Source organism: Molothrus ater, chromosome 23 (genome assembly GCF_012460135.2).
Source record: "Molothrus ater isolate BHLD 08-10-18 breed brown headed cowbird chromosome 23, BPBGC_Mater_1.1, whole genome shotgun sequence".
Taxonomy (NCBI): domain Eukaryota; kingdom Metazoa; phylum Chordata; class Aves; order Passeriformes; family Icteridae; genus Molothrus; species Molothrus ater.
This window is the reverse complement of record NC_050500.2, coordinates 6,247,036-6,267,186: the sequence shown is the minus strand read 5'-3', so window position 1 is coordinate 6,267,186 and position 20,151 is coordinate 6,247,036. Positions and strand designations below refer to the sequence as shown.

The following is a 20,151-nucleotide window of genomic DNA, read 5'->3' as shown; positions in this document are numbered from 1 at the left end:
CAGTGCTCTGGGCTGGGGACAAGGTGGGGATTAGCCACAGCTTGGACTTGAAGCTCCTGGAGAGACCTTGGAGGGCTTTTCCCACCTTAATGTCTCTGGGACTCTTTGCTTTCCAGCACCCACCATTTACCCCATTGGTGTTGGGGCAGGTCCACTTGAGGCAGGGGGTAGTAACACAGCTACCTCCATGCAAAACAACGATGCTGGGAATTAACGGAGAGAAAACAAGGGAGATTTAGGAAAGAAAAAAGGGGGATTTAGGAAAGAAAACCAGGAATTTAGGAAAGAAAAGGGGGTTTGGGGCATCCTGCCCCCGTCCCACAGGGCGCGCCACACCCAACATGGCGCCTCTCCTGAGGGCGCCGCCACACTCAAAATGGCGGGCGCACCTTCCCGTCAGCGCAGCAACATGGCGGCGGCGGGAGCGCTTCCGGGGCGGGCGGAACTGCGCAGCGCCAAGATGGCGGCGGCCGCGGTCGGAGTCTCCTTGAGGCGCGGAGTCCCCGCACGGCTCCTGAGGGCTGGGCCGCGGACGGTGAGGGGCCGGGGCGGCCGCGGGGGCTGGCAATGGAGCGGGGGGAGGCGTGACAGAGGCGGCCGGGGGCTGCAGGGGTCCGGGATGGGGGTGGAAGAGAAGGGCGGTGAGCTGAGGGGGAGAGGGAGCTGTGGGGAGGGAGCTGGAGCTGGAGTTTGGGGTCTGGAATTGGAGTGTGGGGTCTGGAGCTGGAGTGCGGGGTCTGGAGGTGGATTTTGGGGGAATTAGGGATGGACAGGAGGGCAGACCTGGGGAAGGGGCTGGGGGCAGGAGGAGGTGAGGCAAAAGGGGGGAAGGAGCTGTGGGGAGGGGGCTGGAGTGCATCTGTGGGGTCTGGAAGGGAGAATTGGGGAGGGGAAGGGTGGGAGAGGGGGTGTGTGGGGTGTGGAAGGGGCTGTGCAGGAATTGGGGTGGGCAGGGGGAACAGTTTCAGAGGGCTCGGGGTGGGGCTGGAGGGGGACTGGGATGTGGTAAAATCTGGGAAGAGTGGATGGGAAAATGGGGTGGGGTGCGAGGGAATGGGGTCTGTGGGATTTGGGAATAGGGTCAGTGGCAGAGGGGATGTGGGGTTTGCGAAGGAATAGGGTCAGTGGGAGAAGGGAGGGGGCTGGAAGGGGTCTGTGGGATTTGGGAGAGGGGAGGAGAAGCGGGAGAAGGGGATGGAGGGAGGGGGCAGGAGAGATCCAAGAGGAAGTGAAATAGGGGAAAAAGGGCAGGGCTGAGGGCAGAGAGCAGCTGGGTGTGGGAAGGGTTTGGGGGATATAGAGGACAACAGGAAATTTGAGGAGTTGTTCAGGAAAAGGTTGGGAAGAGCAGTGGGAACAGGAGTGTGGAGTGATTCTGGGAGAGGGGAGCAGGGAAGGGAAGTGGAGCCCTGGAAAAGGCTGGGAAGAGCAGTGGGAACATTCCAGGAGAAGGTTGGGGAGAGCACTCGAGGAAAAAATGGGGATGAGCTGTGGGAACGTTCCAGGAAAAGGTTGGCAAGAGCAGTGGGAACATTCCAGGAGAAGGTTGGGGAGAGCACTCCAGGAAAAAATGGGGATGAGCTGTGGGAACATTGCAGGAAAAGGTTGGGAAGAGCAGTGGGAACATTCCAGGAAAAGGTTGGGAAGAGCTGGAGGAACATTGCAGGAAAAGGTTGGGAAGAGCAGTGGGAACATTGCAGGAAAAGGTTGGGAAGAGCTGGAGGAACATTCCAGGAAAAGGTTGGGAAGAGCAGTGGGAACATTGCAGGAAAAGGTTGGGAAGAGCTGTGGGAACATTCCAGGAAAAGGTTGGGAAGAGCAGTGGGAACATTCCAGGAAAAGGTTGGGAAGAGCAGTGGGAACATTGCAGGAAAAGGCTGGGAAGAGCAGTGGGAACATTGCAGGAAAAGGTTGGGAAGAGCTGGGAGAGCACTCCAGGAAAAGGTTGGGAAGAGCAGTGGGAACATTGCAGGAAAAGGTTGGGAAGAGCTGGGAGAGTACTCCAGGAAAAGGTTGGGAAGAGCAGTGGGAACATTGCAGGAAAAGGTTGGGAAGAGCAGGGGGAGCAGGGCCGAGGGTGATCCCAGCAAGAACAGGATGTGCTTGGGAATTCTGGAACAACTGGGCAGGGAGAGCCTCTGGGATTTGATGGATCCAGGAGCAGCTTGAGGTTGGAATATCGCTCTGGATCCTGGCAGGGGGAGCCCCAGTATATGTTTATATAAAACTTAAAAAATGTATATAAAAATACTTATAACTTTTCTATATATATATAAATATGTAAATATAAAAATCTCTATGTAAATGTATGTATCTGTAATTTTTATGGCTTTATATTTATCTACAAATATATTAATATAATGTGTGTATATACATTTATCTACAGACATTATACATAAAATACTTCTATATAAGTAATGTATATAAAACCTGTGCATAAAGATATATAGATGTAAAATATAATTATATTATTGCAATTACACATACAACCCAATGTACAAATACTTACAATTTACAAACACATCTATAAATACGTGTAATTTATAGACATACATAGAATATATTAATTTCTTCCATATGAAATGCATTGTTTATATGTACATATATATGTGTATGTATATATATAAATACAAATATGATGTGTTCTACATAATGTGTAATATACACTGTATAAATAAATACATAGACTATCATTTTAAACACAATATATAAATAAAGTCAGCATGTAATTATGTCAGTATAATGACAGTCAGTAGAAAATACAAATGCATACATATAATTTATAAACACATACATATAATTTACAAATAAAATACACCATAAACGATGTGCACATGTGTGTGCACATATATATGCATGTTTGTGCCTATATATTTATATATAAATATATCATATACAATGTGTGATATAATCTATGTAATGCAATATATAATATATAAATGCATACAGTATAATAATAATAATAATGTGACTACATGCAGCATACAGTATACACATATATATCCACAAGTAATTCCAAACATATATATCATTTTTATATGTATAGGTGTGTGTAAATATATACGTAGTTGTTATCTTTTTAAATATTTTTTTAATGTATGTGTGTATATATATATTTATTTAATTTTTTTTTTATATATACACACATATCCATCTCTATATCTCTTCCTGGATCCCTCCTGGTGGGATCTGAGGCTGTTTTTCCCTGGATCTGAGGCTGTTTTTCCCTGGATCCAGGATGGGATCTGAGGCTGTTTTTCCCCGGATCTGAGGCTGTTTTTCACTGGATCTGAGGCTGTTTTTCCCTGGATCTGAGGCTGTTTTTCCCCAGATCCAGGGTGGGATCTGAGGCTGTTTTTCCCCGGATCTGGGATGGGATCTGAGGCTGTTTTTCCCTGGATCTGAGGCTGTTTTTCCCTGGATCCAGGATGGGATCTGAGGCTGTTTTTCCCCGGATCTGAGGCTGTTTTTCACTGGATCTGAGGCTGTTTTTCCCTGGATCTGAGGCTGTTTTTCCCCAGATCCAGGGTGGGATCTGAGGCTGTTTTTCCCCGGATCTGGGATGGGATCTGGGATGGGATCTGAGGCTGTTTTTCCCTGGATCTGAGGCTGTTTTTCCCTGGATCTGAGGCTGTTTTCCCCTGGATCTAGGATGGGATCTGAGGCTGTTTTTCCCTGGATCTGGGATGGGATCTGGGATGGGATCTGAGGCTGTTTTTCCCTGGATCTGAGGCTGTTTTTCCCTGGATCCAGGGTGGGATCTGGGATGGGATCTGAGGCTGTTTTTCCCTGGATCTGAGGCTGTTTTTCCCTGGATCTGGGATGGGATCTGAGGCTGTTTTTCCCTGGATCCAGGATGGGATCTGAGGCTGTTTTTCCCTGGATCCAGGGTGGGATCTGAGGCTGTTTTTCCCTGGATCTGGGATGGGATCTGAGGCTGTTTTTCCCTGGATCTGAGGCTGTTTTTCCCTGGATCCAGGGTGGGATCTGAGGCTGTTTTTCCCTGGATCTGAGGCTGTTTTTCCCTGGATCTGAGGCTGTTTTTCCCTGGATCTGAGGCTGTTTTTCCCGGATCCAGGTGCTCCGGCAGGCGCAGACGGCGGCGGCGGCTCCGCGGCTGAAGAAATTCGCCATCTACAGATGGGACCCCGACAAGGCCGGGGACAAACCCCGCATGCAGACCTACGAGGTGGACCTGAACAAGTGGGTGTCCCTTGGGAATGGGGCTGGGGGGCAATCCCAGCTCCAGGGAATGGCTGGGAAGGGGCTGCTCACCCCTGGCACAGAGCAGCTCCTTGTGGGCACAGCCACCATGGGCGTCATCCCAGGAAAAAGTGGATTTAAGCAGATTTTCCATGGGAAACAGCAGACACAGGCACCATGGATGTTATCCCAGGAAAAAGCAGATTTTCCATAGGCATTGTGGGTATTATCCCAGGAAAAAGTGGATTTAAGCAGATTTTCCACAGGAAACAGCAGATTTTCCACAGGCACCGTGGGTGTTATCCCAGGAAAACACAGATTTAAGCAAATTTTCCACAGGATAAAGCAGATTTTCCATAGGCACTGTGGGTGTTATCCCAGGAAAACACAGATTTTCCACAGGAAAAAGCAGGTTTTCCACATTTCTGGACCATCTCTGGGATGGGTTACAGAGGTGCTGGTGGCTTTAATAAACTTGATTTATTTGGGAAGTTTGGGGACTGCCACAGAAGAGGGAGAGCAGCTTTTCCCAAGGCCTGGTGGTGGCCTGGCAGGTGTCAGGAGCAGTGACAGGGGATGGGGTTTGAACTGAAAGAGGAGAGGTTTGGGTGGCATGCTGGGAAGGAGAATTCTTCTGTGTGTGAGGTTTAGATGGAATATTGGAAAGGAATTCTTCCCCATGAGGCTGGCACAGAATTCCCAGGGAAGCTGTGGAAGTATCCCAGGCCAGGCTGGATGGGGCTTGGAGCCACCTGGGGTCGAGGAAGGTGTCCCTGCCCCTGGGAATGGGATGGGAAGGTCCCTCCAGCCCAGCCCCTTCTGGGATTGTGCATTCTGGAAGGGAATTCCATGTGCAGCTCACAATTCCCAGGGAGAGAAGGTGGGAGCTCTATCCACCCTTGCCATGGCTGTGGCATCTCAGAGCAGCTCCTGCTTCCCTGGGATCCTGGGAAGGGGCTCAGAAACCTCCCTGTGGATGCTGGGCCTGGATTTCCCTGAGCTGCTCCAGAGGGATCCATCCCAGACCCTTCCCGAGGGATCCACTCCAAACCATTCCCAAGGGCTCCTCTGGAGGGATCCATCCCAAAGCCTTCCCAGGAAGCTCCTCCAGTGGAATGCACCCCAAACCCTTCCTGAGGGATCCACCCCAAACCCTTCCCAAGGGCTCCTCCAGAGGAATCCACCCTAGACCCTTCCAGGAGCTCCTCCAGAGAGATCCACCCCAAACCCTTCCCAAGGGCTTCTCCAGAAGGATTCACCCCAGACCCTTCCCAGGAGCCCCTTCAGTGGAACCCACCCCAAACCCTTCCCACGGGCTCCTCAAAAAGGATCCACCCCAAACCCTTCCCAAGGGCTCCTCCAGAGGAATCCACCCCAAACCCTTCCTGAGGGATCCACCCCAGACCCTTCCCAGGAGCTCCTCCAGTGGAATCCACCCCAAACCCTTCCCAAGAGATCCATCCCAAAACCTTCCCAAGAGCTCCTCCAGTGGAATCTACCCCAAACGCTTCCCAAGGCCTTCTCCAGAAGGATTCACCCCAGACCCTTCCCAGGAGCCCCTTCAGTGGAACCCACCCCAAACCCTTCCCAAGGGCTCCTCAAAAAGGATCCACCCCAAACCCTTCCTTAGGGATCCACCCCAAACCCTTCCAGAGGGATCCACCCCAGACCCTTCCCATGGGCTCCTCCAGTGGAATCCACCCCAAACCCTTCCAGTGGAATCCACCCCAAATGCTTCCAGGAGCTGCCACTCCCACCCAGCCCTACTCAAACCCCACAGGAGCCACAGCTTCGGTTTTGGGGTGGCTTTGCCCCAGTGAACAATGCCTGGGTGGTGCCCTGGGTGTAAAATGACAGAAATTGTCCCCCAGTGTTTGTCCTGTGTCCCTCGTGACTCACAGGGCCAGGCAGGGCTGTCACAACCTGACCCTGAGGAGAGGTCACTCAGTGGTCACAAGAGTCTGACCCACCCTGCCCCTGGGCTGCCCTGCTGCTCAGAGATCCCTGTTTGATCCCTGGGATTCACACAGAATTCATGGGAATTGTTAAAAACCCTTTTAGGTGCTGCTGAGTGTGGGTGCAGGGGTCAGGCCCTGCACTGGGGGCTCTGATTTGGGATTTGTGCCACAGGTGTGGGCCCATGGTGCTCGATGCCCTGATCAAGATCAAGAACGAGATGGACTCCACGCTGACCTTCCGCAGGTCCTGCAGGGAGGGTAAGGACAGCACATTCCCACCTGGAATGGCCTTGGAGTGCTGTGTGTGCTGAGTGTGGGAGCCCCAGGCAGCTCAGAACCCCTCCCCTCACATCCCTGGGGATAAAACACCCGAGTGAGCCAGGGAGGAAAACTGCTCTGAACCCCTCTCCTGCACCTGTGGGGGTAAAACACCCAAATAAACCAGGGAGTAAAACTGCTCTGAACCCCTCTCCTGCACCTGTGGGGATAAAACACCCAAATAAACCAGGGAGGAAAACTGCTCTGAACCCCTCTCCTCCACCCGTGGGGATAAAACACCCAAATAAACCAGGGAGGAAAACTGCTCTGAACCCCTCTCCTGCACCCCTGGGGATGGAATACCCGAGTGAGCCAGGGAGTAAAACTGCTCTGAACCCCTCTCCTGCACCTGTGGGGATAAAACACCAAGGTGTGAAACTCCTCAGAACCTCTCCTCTTTCACCCATGGGGATAAAGCACCCAAATAAACCAGGGACTAAAACTGCTCAGAACCCCTCTCCTCACACTTCTGGGGATAAAACACCAAGGAGTAAAACTCCTCAGAACCTCTCCTCTTTCACCCATGGGGATAAAACACCCAAATAAACCAGGGAGTAAAACTGCTCAGAACCCCTCTCCTCACACTTCTGGGGATAAAACAGCTGAGTGACCCAAGAAGTAAAACTCTCCTCCACCCATGGGGATAAAACCAAGTGAACCAAGGAATAAAACTCAGAACCCCTCTCCTCCCACTGTGGGATGAAACACCTGAGTGAACCAAGGAGTAAAACTACTCAGAACTCCCTCCTCCCATCTCTGGGGATAAAACACCAAGGAGTAAAACTCCTCAGAACCCCTCCTCTCACTTCTGGGGATAAAACACCCAAATGAACCAGGGAGTAAAACTCTTCAGAACCCCTCCCACCCGTGGGGACGAAATACCCGAGTGAACCAAGGAGTAGAACTGCTCAGAACTCCCTCCTCCCATCTCTGGGGATAAAACATCCAAGTTAACCAGGGAGTAAAACTCCTCAGAACCCCTCTCCTCCACCCACGGGGATAAAACACCAAGGAGTAAAACTCCTCAGAACCCCTCCTCTCACACCCCTGGGGATAAAACACCAAGGAGTAAAACTCCTCAGAACCCCTCCTCTCACACCCCTGGGGATAAAACACCAAGGAGTAAAACTCCTCAGAACCCCTCCTCTCACACCCCTGGGGATAAAACACCAAGGAGTAAAACTCCTCAGAACCCCTCCTCTCACACCCCTGGGGATAAAACACCCGAGTGAACCAAGGAGTAAAACTGCTCAGAACTGCCTCCTCCAACCCATGGGGATAAAACACCCAAATGAACCAGGGAGTAAAGCTGGAGTTGGTGCTCCCAGGGTGTAATGACACAGTTGTGAGCTGCCAGCTCCAGTAATTCCTTCCACAGCTCCCAGTTGTTCCAGTTTCTCTCCCAGTCTGGTTCTTCTGCTGCCTCCCAGTGCGTGGGGAGATCAGGGAGAGATTCCAGCAGCGAGGCTGAGAGGGCAGGGCTGGAGTGGGAGCAGTGGGGGCTGTGCCAGTGCTGCTGTGGGAATCAGACTGGGTGAACTGGGAGAGAGCACTGGGGACTTCGAGGAACAGCTCCAGGAATCTTCTCCTTGGCCCTTTGGCCGAGGGCAGGGGTGGATTGAGGAAAAGGGCACCGGTGATTTGGGGTTGTGGCTGCTCCCAGATCTGGTTTGGGGCTGCTCACAGACTTCCCCTGGGAAAAACTCCTGAGTCACGGGTCACACTGGGCTGTGGGAGTGCATTCCTGGCTGGAATGGCTCTGGATTTAGGGTCCTGCTGGGCTCTGGGAGTGCATTCCAGGCTGGGATGGCTCTGGATTTAGGGTCACACTGGGCTGTGGGAGTGCATTCCTGGCTGGAATGACTGGGTTCTGGATTTAGGGTCCTGCTGGGCTGTGGGAGTGCATTCCAGGCTGGAGTAACTGGATTTAGGGTCGTGCTGAGCTATGTGAGTGCATTCCAGGCTGGGATGGCTCTGGATTTAGGGTCACACTGGGCTGTGGGAGTGCATTCCTGGCTGGAATGGCTCTGGATTTAGGGTCACACTGGGCTGTGGGAGTGCATTCCTGGCTGGGATGGCTCTGGATTTAGGGTCACACTGGGCTGTGGGGTTGCATTCCAGGCTGGAATAACTCTGGATTTTGGGTTTTGCTGAGCTATGTGAGTGCATTCCAGGCTGGGATGACTCTGGATTTTGGTCCTGCTGAGCAGTGGGGTTGCATTCCAGGCTGGGATGACTCTGCATTACCGAGGTGGGTCTGCAGGCAGGGGCAGTCTCAGGGCAGGCAGTGCCTGGGGCTGTTTTGTCTGGGGTGGGAATGGAAAGCAGCACTCCTGAGGCACCTTTTCCTCTGGAATCTGCACGACAGGGCAGGAATTCCACACGGGCTGGGGCTCCCAGACAGCCACAACTCTTGCCCTGAATATTTTCCCTGCACAGGACGGGTTTTCAGGCTGGGCTGGTTCCATCCTGCCCCTCTGTGGCTCCCCCAGTCCCACATTCCTGCTGCAGGCCCTGCTCCCCTCCCAGCTGGCTGGAAAATGCCTGGGAGCCTTTCTGCAGTGGGAGGAACCTCGTGGCAGTCCAGGGACACCCTCAGAGGGGTCATTTCAATCCCCAACATTTCATTGTTGGGCTATTTTTGTGCCCCTGCTGCCTCCTGTCACCTTTGGGAGGGCAGTTTGTGCCCTGGGAATGGGCACGAGGGGAGGGGGGAATGGGGTTACATTCCTGAATTTCAGGGATGATTTGGGGCATTTTATTCCCCTTCTGTGAGGAGAGGCTGTGGGAGCTGGGCCTGTTTGTTGCAGAGATGGGGAGGCTGGGAGGGGATCCCATCAATCCCTATAAATATTTCCAGGGGGTGCCAGGGGATGGTGCCAGACCCTTCCCAGTGGTGCCCAGAGACAGGACAAGGAGCAGCAGCCACAAATTAAAACACTAAAATTCCATTAAAACACAAAAATTCCTGCTGAACCTTTGGGAAAAAAAAAAAAAAAAGTTCTTTTCCTGGAGTGGAATTCCAGCTCCCACTTTTAGAGGGAAAAAGGGTGGAGTGAGGTTTGTGAGTTTGCTGTCACTTGGATCCATCCTGTGACCTCCAAGGCTGTGAAAGGAAGGGCAGTGTCAGCCTGGATTCAGGTTTTAGGGGGAAAAAGAGATGCTGAGCACCTCCTCTGACTGCTAATCCCACGAGTAGCTGCTTTACTCCAGCTTGGATCCATCCTGTGACCTCCCAGCACAGAAAGGAAGGACAAGACCAGGCTCAGTCGGGGCTTTTAGGGGCAAAAAAGGTTGGACAGAGCCCAGGGAGGTCCCAAACCCCCCTGGACACATTCCAGTGCCACCTCACCTGCTCCAGGGCTGGGCTGGAAGATTCCCAGAGGTCCCTCCCATCCCTGCCAGCCCTGGGATTCTCTGGCTGAGGAGGCTGCAGCAGTTCCCCATGTTTTAATGCCGTTTTTGGTTGTGGTTTTGATTTTTTTTATTTATTTCATGCCTCTCTCGGCTCCCACCTCGTGCCCCAAACCCGAGAGCAGAGCTGGATGTTCTCCCCTCCCCAAATCACACCCAAGCCCCCCTCATTTGCTGCTGGGGAAGGAGCTGCCCCATGGAAAAAGGGGTTTTGGTGCTGATGAAAGCAGCTCCCATGTTTGATCCCTGCTGAAGTTAAAAAACTTTCAGCCCCAGTGGTGAATTCTGATCTTCTCCTCATTTGGGGCATTTGTGGGATGGATGAAGACCCTGGTGGAGTGGGAGGAGTTTTTTTGGGAATCTGGTGGATTGGGAAGAGGTTTTCCAGGACAGGTGAGGACACTCATAGAACAAGAAGGAGTTTTTTGGGGATGGGTGAGGCCTCTGGAGGAGCAGCAGGAGGCTTTTCCAGAACCTGTGACGAGGTTTTCTGGGACGGGTGAGGACCCTGGTGTGGTGAGAAGAGATTTTTTGGGATTTGTGTGGGTCCCAGCAGGTTGGGAAGAGCCTTTCCAGGAGGTTTTCTGGGACAGGTGAGGACACTGATAGAACAAGAAGGGTTTTTGGGGATGGGTGAGGCTGATAGAGTGGTGTGAGGCCACTCTAGGGGAGTGTCAAGAGGCTTTTCCAGAACCTGTGACGAGGTTTTCTGGGGTTGGTGAGGACCCTGGTGTGGTGAGAAGAGATTTTTTGGGGTTAATGTGGATCCCAGAAGGTTGGGAAAAGCCTTTCCATGAGGTTTTCTGGGACAGGTGAGGACCCTGGTGTGGTGAGAAGAGACTTTCTGGTGTTTGTGTGGATCCCAGAAGGTTGGGAAGAGCCTTTCCAGGAGGTTTTCTGGGACAGGTGGGGACCCCGGTGGGTTGGGAAGGGGTTTTCCAAGACCCTGTCAGGTTGGGAAGAGTTTTTTTTTTGGGATCCTGGTGGATTGGGAAGAGCCAAGCAGAGTTTCCCCCGGACAACCCAGGGGGATTTTTTGGGGGCCAGGAGGGAGAATCCCACGCTTGGCTCTGCTTTTCCCCCTCAGGGATCTGCGGCTCCTGTGCCATGAACATCGCCGGGGGCAACACCCTGGCCTGCATCAAAAAAATCGACAGTGACCTCAGCAAAGTCACCAAAATCTACCCCCTGCCCCACATGTACGTGGTGAAGGACCTGGTCCCGGTGAGTGCAGGGCTGGCATTGGCCAGGGGACAGCCTGGGCTGGGCGCAGGGCGTGGCAGCTGCCACCAGGGCCCGGTGTCACTTGGGTGGGTCCCAGTGACTCAATGTGTGCTGGCCTGGAATGTGGCAGCTTTGGGGAGGGAATGGCACCTCCTGCTCGGGTGCTGAGGTGTGAATTGGAGGTGAAGCTGTGCCAGGAGGGGATTTAGGTGGGATTTTGGGAAGAGGCTGTGCCCCCGAGGGTGGGGCTGAAGGGAGGGGTCAGGGCCCTACGGCGTGGACAGCGGGGGTGGGATTTGGGGGTGGGGATATTCCCTGATTCTCCTCAGCCCCATAACCAGATCCCTGTGCTTTTCCTGCCCCAGGACCTGAGTAACTTCTATGCCCAGTACAAATCCATCGAGCCCTACCTGAAGAAGAAGGACGAGTCCAAGGAGGGCAAGCAGCAGTACCTGCAGTCCATAGAGGACCGCCAGAAACTGGTCAGAACTGCAGCTGCAGTGCTCAAACCCTCCCAGAGCAGCCCAGGGTCACAGCTGAGCCCTCAGCCCCCTCCCAGTCCCACACCCCATCCCACAGGGTGGGACACAGCCCCACAGCTCAGCACAGGGAGCTGGGCTTGCCAGGGGGGCTCTGATCCCATTGCCCCCCATCCCATTCCCCTGTGGAATTCCTGCTGCTGGGAGCACTCTGCGGGCTCCAGGCTGGAGCATTCCAGTGGGGAGAGGGTGTCTGGCTGTGCTCCCACCTCGCTGGGCTTTTGCAGCATGGAAGGCTCCTGGGAGAAGCTCAAGTGCAAGATTTGGGGTGTCTGTCTTGAGCAGGGGGGATTTTGAGGGGAAGTTTTTTGAGGGTGGAGGAGGAACAGCTCTTTACAAGGCTGATGGTGTGGCCAAGGCTGGATTTCCATGGCTGCCACAGGGATTAGGGGTTTTTCCTCTGAGCTGCCAGGATGGATCCATCGTTCCAGGATTCCGAGCTCAGCCTGTCCCTGCTCCACTGGGGAGGCACCAAATCCCCATTTTGGGAGGGAGAGGTGGATGTGGGCAGCAGGAAGGGAGGCTGAGCAGAGGGGTTCAGGGAAACACTGCAGGTGTCTGCAAGCTGACATCCCATAATAATAGCCCCTGGTGTGACACCCGAGCAGCCCCAGGGCTGGACAGGCTGCAGGAACCTCTGTCCAGAGGCAGCACTTGCAGCTTCTCTGATCCCTGTGAGCTCTGAAGGGACTTTCCCTGCCCTGGGAGTCCCCTCCTCAGCCAGGTGGGAACAAGGAAACTCAAAAGCCCCACCTGGAAAACGGCTCTTGATCCCTCTGCTGGAATTCCTCTCCCTTTGGGATCAGCCTGTGTGCAGGAGAATCTTGGATTTGGCTGAAAAATTCCTTTAAATCCTCGATCCTTTGGAGAGGTGCGGTTAAAAATGAGATTTGGAGTGAGGAGAGGGAGCTCTGCCCTCGGGGCTGGCAGCTCTTCCCAAAGGCTTGTTAGGAGCTGCTGGGAATTCTGGCACCAGGAATCTCCCTGAACTCAAACTTTTATCCCAAAATAACTTTCAGGAATGTGAATTAAGCCAGGTTGGGCTCTGTCTCTGTCTGGGAGAAGTTGCTGGGCCAAGGGAGGCTTGAGGGACCCTGAGCTCCTCAGTTTCCTGTCCAGGATGAGAAATCAGCTCCTCATCCCAGCAGGAATGAGCAGAACTGCCTGGATCACTTCCACATAGAACTCAGCTCCTCCTGTGCCTGGAATAAACCTGCCCATAAAAACAGGGAAGTGATCCAGGGGGGGAAACGATCCAGGACGTGCCAGGTGCCCTCAAGGACAGGCTGCACCCAGGGCTGCCAGGCAGACTCTGCCCTCCCTTCCTGCTCAGCACACCTGGGATTGTCCACTGGGGACAAATCCCTGCCTGTCCTGGCTGGGATGGGCTGGGAGGAGCTGGGAGTGCAGGGGAGCCAAGGTGGGAGAGCCCAAGGTGGGAGTGCAGGAGAGTCTGAGGTGGGAGTGCAGGAACCCAAGAAGTGCAGGGGAACCAAGGTGGGAGTGCAGGGGAACCAAGGTGGGAGTGCAGGAGAGCCCAAATTGGGAGTGCAGAACCAGGGTGGGAGTGCAGGAACCTGAGATGGGAGTGCAAGAGAGCCCTGGGAGTGCAGGGGAACCAAGGTGGGAGAGCAGGAGCCCATGGGAGGAGTGCAGGAGCCCAAGGCAGGGGTGCAGGAGAACCCAGCAGCTCCCCTTTCCTCTCCAGGCCCCTTTTCCTTCCCCTGCTGCCCCAGATCCTGGTTCATTGTGTGGCTCCTGGAACCATGGAATGAATACCCTGAGCTGGAAGGGGGCCACAAGGAGCCTGGGGGGCCCACAAGGACCTTGGAGGGACCACAAGGAGCCTGGGGGGACCACAAGGACCTTGGAGGGACCACAAGGACCATGGAGGGACCACAAGGACCATGGGGGGACCACAAGGACCTTGGAGGGACCACAAGGACCCTGGAGGGACCACAAGGACCCTGGGGGGACCACGAGGACCCTGGGGGAACCACAAGGACCATGGGGGGACCACAAGGACCCTGGGGGGACCACGAGGACCCTGGGGGAACCACAAGGACCATGGGGGGACCACAAGGACCCTGGGGGGACCACGAGGACCCTGGGGGAACCACAAGGACCATGGGGGGACCACAAGGACCCTGGGGGGACCACGAGGACCCTGGGGGGACCACGAGGACCATGGGGGGGACCACAAGGACCATGGGGGGACCACAAGGAACATGTGGGGACCACAAGGACCCTGGGGGGGCCACAGGGACCATGGGGGGGACCACAAGGACCATGGAGGGACCACAAGGAGCCTGGAGGGACCACAAGGACCATGTGGGGACCACGAGGACCCTGGGAGGACCAGGAGGACCATGGGGGGACCACAAGGACCATGGGGGGACCACAAGGACCATGGGGGGGACCACAAGGACCATGGAGGGACCACAAGGACCATGGGGGGACCACAAGGAACATGGAGGGACCCTGGGGGGACCACAAGGACCATGTGGGGACCACGAGGACCATGGGGGGACCACGAGGACCCTGGGGGGACCACAAGGAACATGGGGGGACCACAAGGACCATGGGGGGACCACAAGGACCATGGGGGGACCACAAGGACCATGTGGGGCAGCTCCTGGCCCCGGTCTGGGAGGGTCAGGATTGTTCCCCTCAGGAATTGCTGCCTCACACAGGAGCTGCTCCGTGGGGACAGGGGTGGATCCCCTGTGTCACCAGCCCCGTGGTGACAGCGTGCCGTGTCCCCTCCCTCGCAGGACGGGCTCTACGAGTGCATCCTGTGTGCCTGCTGCAGCACCAGCTGTCCCAGCTACTGGTGGAACGGGGACAAGTACCTGGGCCCCGCCGTGCTCATGCAGGTGAGGACAGACACTTTGTCACCTGCCAGTGTCACCTGCCAGCGTCACCTGCCAGCGTCAGTGTCACCTGGCCGGTGTTGGTGCCTTGGAGTGGCTGCCTAGAGCAGAGGCCACGCAGGGTTAAGAGGATGAAGTGAGTGTTTATTAAAGGCTTCAGTAGGCACACCTTGGGCAGTCAGAAACCTCTGAGGCTACACCCACAATGGACGATGGTCACGAGTTTTTCAGACAATTAAAAATTTTTAACCCCATTTGCATATCAGGGGTTCATGCTCCAATTACAGCTTCAGGTGATGAAGTCATTTACCCCCAGTTTGCTGCCCCCCAGCTCATTTTGTTTGTACTTTTTGGGGCCTGAAGCTGGAGGGGGTCCTTGAGTTTCAGGCCCAGAGGAATTGTTGTGTCTGAGCAGAATGGGAGAACAGCAGCTGGCACTGTGTGGAGTGTGGAGTTGGGCACTAATGCAGCACAGGATCTGAGAAATACAGAACAGAAAATCCTCAGGCATCAATGTCACCAGCCTGGTCCCAGCAGTGTCCCAGCAGTGTCCCAGCAGTGTCCCTGTCCCAGCAGTGTCCCTGTCCCAGCAGTGTCCCAGCAGTGTCCCAGCAGTGTCCCTGTCCCAGCAGTGTCCCAGCAGTGTCCCTGTCCCCAGCAGTGTCCCAGCAGTGTCCCAGCAGTGTCCCTGTCCCAGCAGTGTCCCAGCAGTGTCCCTGTCCCCAGCAGTGTCCCAGCAGTGTCCCAGCAGTGTCCCTGTCCCTGTCCCAGCAGTGTCCCAGCAGTGTCCCAGCAGTGTCCCCATCCCCAGCAGTGTCCCAGCAGTGTCCCAGCAGTGTCCCCGTCCCCAGCAGTGTCCCAGCAGTGTCCCAGCAGTGTCCCTGTCCCAGCAGTGTCCCTGTCCCCAGCAGTGTCCCAGCAGTGTCCCAGCAGTGTCCCAGTCCCAGCAGTGTCCCAGCAGTGTCCCCATCCCCAGCAGTGTCCCAGCAGTGTCCCTGTCCCCAGCAGTGTCCCTGTCCCTGTCCCAGCCGTGTCCCTGTCCCCAGCAGTGTCCCAGCAGTGTCCCTGTCCCCAGCAGTGTCCCAGCAGTGTCCCCATCCCCAGCAGTGTCCCAGCAGTGTCCCAGCAGTGTCCCTGTCCCAGCAGTGTCCCAGCAGTGTCCCTGTCCCCAGGCTTACCGCTGGATGATCGATTCCCGGGATGAGTTCACGGAGGAGCGCCTGGCGCAGCTGCAGGACCCGTTCTCGCTGTACCGCTGCCACACCATCATGAACTGCACCCGCACCTGCCCCAAGGTACGGGGGACAGCAGGGACATGGGGGGACACAGGGGGGACAACGGGTCACGGCCTGGCTTGGAGGGACATGGGGCATGGGGGATAGGGGCTGGCATGGAGGGGACATGGCCTGGCATGGGGGGACACAGGGCACAGCATGGAGGTGACATAAGGGGACACAGCCTGGCATGGAGGAGACATGGGGCATGGCCTGGCTGGGAGGGAGGGGACACAAGTCACTGGGGCAGTGTCACACCCTGGCATGGAGGGGACATGGAGCACAGCGTGGCATGGAGGGGACACGGGGCATGGGCTGGCACAGGGGGACACAGCCTGGCATGGGGGGGACACAGGGCACAGCCTGGCATGTAGGGCACACAAGTCACCGGGGCAGTGTCACAGCCTGGCATGGAGGGGACACAGGACATGGGCTGGCACAGCCTGGCATGGAGGAGACATGGGGCATGGCCTGGCAGGGAGGGGACACGAGTCACTGGAGCAGTGTCACACCCTGGCATGGGGGGACATGGAGCACAGCGTGGCATGGGTGGACACAGGGCATGGGGCACAGCCTGGCACGGAGGAGACACGGGGCACAGCCTGGCATGGAGGGGACACAGGGCATGGGGCACAGCCTGGCATGTGTGGACACAGGGCATGGGGCACAGCCTGGCATGGAGGGGACACGGGGCACAGCCTGGCATGGAGGGGACACGGGGCACAGCCTGGCATGGAGGGAGCAGTCAGGTCACAGTGGCAGTGCCAGCCCTGCCATGGCACCAGGACATTGTGCTGGCCCCCAGCCAGGCCTGGGCACTGCCAGGGATCAGGGACAGCCACAGCCTCTGGGAATTCCATCCCAGGGCCTCTCCTCCCTCACAGGGAAGGTTTATCCCAATTTCCCACCCAAAGCAGCACGGGGACTCCTGGAGTGGTTTGGGTTGGAAAGGACCTTAAAGTTCCTCTCACCCCATGGCAGGGACGCCCTCCACTGTCCCAGGGTGCTCCTGCAGCCCCATCCAAGCTGGCCTTGGACACCTCCTGGGCTGGAGCAGCCACAGCTGCTCTGGGAGCTCCATCCCAGGGCCTCTCCTCCCTCACAGGGAGGGATTTACCCCAATATCCCAGCCAGACCTCCCCTCTGTCACTTCAAACCACGTCCCCTTGAGCTGTCACTGCCTGTCCCCATCCCTCCTTTTCCCAGCTCCCCCTGAGCTGCAGCAAGGCCACACTGAGGTCTCCCCATCCCTTTTCCATCTCTTTTCTGGAATTCCTGATGGTTTCCATAGGAAAAGATCCTTTCAGGTCCCAGTTTTCCCCAGACTTCCCTGTTTTGGGGACACTCAGAGCTCCCAGCAGAGCCAGTGCTGGGTTCAGCTTTTCCTCCTCTGACCCCAGGATTTGGGAGCAGGGCCTGCCAGGAGAGCTTCAGGGAATTTCTGAGCTCTCCAGGGAATTTCTGAGCACTCCAGGGAATTTCTGAGCTCTCCAGGGAATTTCTGAGCACTCAGGGAATTTCTGAGCTCTCCAGGGAATTTCTGAGCACTCCAGGGAATTTCTGAGCACTCAGGGAATTTCTAAGCTCTCCAGGGAATTTCTGAGCTCTCCAGGGAATTTCTGAGCACTCCAGGGAATTTCTAAGCTCTCCAGGGAATTTCTGAGCACTCCAGGGAATTTCTGAGCATTCCAGGGAATTTCTGAGCTCTCCAGGGAATTTCTGAGCATTCCAGGGAATTTCTGAGCTCTCCAGGGAATTTCTGAGCACTCAGGGAATTTCTGAGCTCTCCAGGGAATTTCTGAGCACTCAGGGAATTTCTGAGCTCTCCAGGGAATTTCTGAGCCCTTCCTGTGCAGAACAGAGGGAGCTTTCCCAGTGTAGCTGTGCCTCTCCCCAGCCTCACTGCTCCCTGTCAGGGCTCGACCCCAGAGCTTTCATCATCCCAGAGCAGGAAAACCCCACAGCCCTGGAGTCAGGCTGTTCCCAGGCTGCCTCTGGAAATCCAGACACCCATAAAAACCTGGAATTCTGTCCTGAATCTCCCTTTGATCCCCATCAAAGCCCAGCTCCCAGGGACAGTTTGGCTCCAGGGGCAGGAGGGGAGCTCCAGCTCCGTGTCCTGCTCCAGGCTGGGCTCTTCCCAGGGAAACTGAGGCTGGGATGGGCCAGAGCTGCACCTGGACCCCCTGGAATTCCCACTCTGCCCGAAAACTGAGGCTGGGATGGGCCTGGACCCTCTGGAATTCCCAGTTTGTCCCCAAACTGAGGCTGGGATGGGCCAGAGCTGCACTTGGACCCTCTGGAATTCCCAGCCTGGCTGGAGTCAGAGCTGGCCCAGGTGTCCTGAGCCTCCCTGGGCTGGAAAGGAGGGTTCATGTCAGGGATTTTTAGGGAAAAAATGTATTGAGGAGCTCCTGTAACAAATATTTTAATGAGTAGCAGCACATTTGTGAATTTGCTACAGTTTAAATCTGTCCTGCAGTCTCCCAGCACAGAAAGGAAGGACAATATCAGCCAAATTCCAGCTTTCAGGGGATAAAAAAAGTGGGGGTAGCAGCAGATTTGGGAGTTTGCTGTCACTTGGATCCATCCTGTGACCTCCCAGGGGTTGGAAGGAAGGACAGAATCAGCTCAACTCCAGCTTTTAGGGAAAAAAGGGATGCTGAGCACCTGCTCGGTGCAGAGAGGAAGGACAATATCAGCTGAATTCCAGGGTTTGGGGGAAAAAACGTGGAGTAGCTGCAGATTTGGGAGTTTGCTGTCACTTTGAGGTCACATCCAGCCTGTGACCTCCCAGGGTTTGAAAGGAAGGAGAATATCTGGCTGAACTCCAGGGGTTTTTTGGCAAAATGGGGTGCTGAGCACCTCCTGGACCAAGTATTTCTATGAGTTAACAACTCATTTGTGATTTTATTGTGGTTTGAATCCCACCTGTGACCTCCCAGTGTTTATAGGAAGGACAGAACCAGCTCAACTCCAGGTTTTAGGGGGAGAAGAGGTGGGGTAGCAGCAGATTTGTGAGTTTGCTGTGGCTTGGGTCCATCCTGTGACCTCCCAGCTTTTAAAAAGTGACAGAACCAGCTGAATCCCAGCTTTTTTTGGGGGGGGAAAAAGGTGGAATAACAACAGATTTGGGAGTTTATTACAACTGTAACCCATCCTGTGACCTGCTGGGGTTTGAAAGGAAAGAGAGTTCCAGGTTTTGGGGGAAAAAAAGGTGGAACAGCAACAGGTTTGGGAGTTCAGTAGGGGATGAGGAGGAGGGAAGGGAGGAGAAGGAGGAAGAAGGAAGGTTTGGGAAGGGAAGGGAAGGTTTGGGAAGGGAAGGTTTGGGAAGGTTTGGGAAGGTTTGGGAAGGGAAGGTTTGGGAAGGGAAGGGAAGGGAAGGGAAGGGAAGGGAAGGGAAGGGAAGGGAAGGGAAGGGAAGGGAAGGGAAGGGAAGGGAAGGGAAGGGAAGGGAAGGGAAGGGAAGGGAAGGGAAGGGAAGGGAAGGGAAGGGAAGGGAAGGGAAGGGAAGGGAAGGGAAGGGAGGTGCTGCAGCCCCCCCAGGCTCTGAGCAGCCTCTCCCACAGGGGCTGAACCCTGGCAAAGCCATCGCTGAGATCAAGAAGATGATGGCGACCTACAAGCAGAAGGCAGCGACTGCCTGAGGGCTGAGTGACCCTGGAGTGACCCTGGAGTGACCCTGGAGTGACCCCAGAGTGACCCCGGAGTGACCCCAGAGTGACCCTCACACCTGTGCCAGGGTTACCTGTGCACCTGCAATAAAGGCTGTAAAGAACAGCTCAGGCTCCATCCTTTATTATTCATTTATTACTCATTTATCATTCATTTATTAATTCCCCTTCATGGAGTGTTTTCCCAGCCCAGAGCTCCCAGGGCTGGGAGGGTCTGGGAATCCTGGGATTGGCTGGGAACAGGGAATGGGGGAGGGATCCTGAGCCTGAAATCCCAAAACTGAGGGTTTGGAGCTCCCAGGAGACAGGATGGGGACAGATCCACCAGGAGCAAGTCTGGTTTGTATTCCTGATTTCTTCTCCAAATCCCAGGAAAATGGGATTTTTTTAGGGATGAATCCTTTTCTTCTCAATGATATTTTAACCTCCAGATCCCAGTTCCTCCAGGAGTAAGGTGTTCTCTTCCCACCCCATGGGACCCTGGTTTGTATTCTTGATTTTTAGTCCAAATCCTAAGAAAATGGGAATTGTTTTTAGGGATGAATCCTTCTCTCTGATATTTTTACCTCCAGATCTCAGATCCACCAGGAACAAGGTGTTCTGTTCCCACCCCCTGGGACCCTGGTTTGTATTCCTGATTTCTACTCCAAATCCCAGGAAAATGGGATTTT

General features: G+C 55.0%; 1 protein-coding gene across 1 annotated transcript; it reads left to right on the top strand.

The window, feature by feature from the left end:
- Positions 1 to 451: 451 nt before the first annotated feature.
- Positions 452 to 19,586, top strand: SDHB (succinate dehydrogenase complex iron sulfur subunit B). Its single transcript, XM_036396227.1, has 8 exons — positions 452 to 535; positions 4,079 to 4,203; positions 6,334 to 6,419; positions 10,981 to 11,117; positions 11,483 to 11,599; positions 14,431 to 14,532; positions 15,702 to 15,824; positions 19,376 to 19,586. Exons 1-8 carry the CDS (start codon positions 461 to 463, stop codon positions 19,451 to 19,453), a joined length of 843 nt encoding a protein of 280 aa, XP_036252120.1. The 5' UTR covers positions 452 to 460; the 3' UTR covers positions 19,454 to 19,586.
- Positions 19,587 to 20,151: the final 565 nt, after the last annotated feature.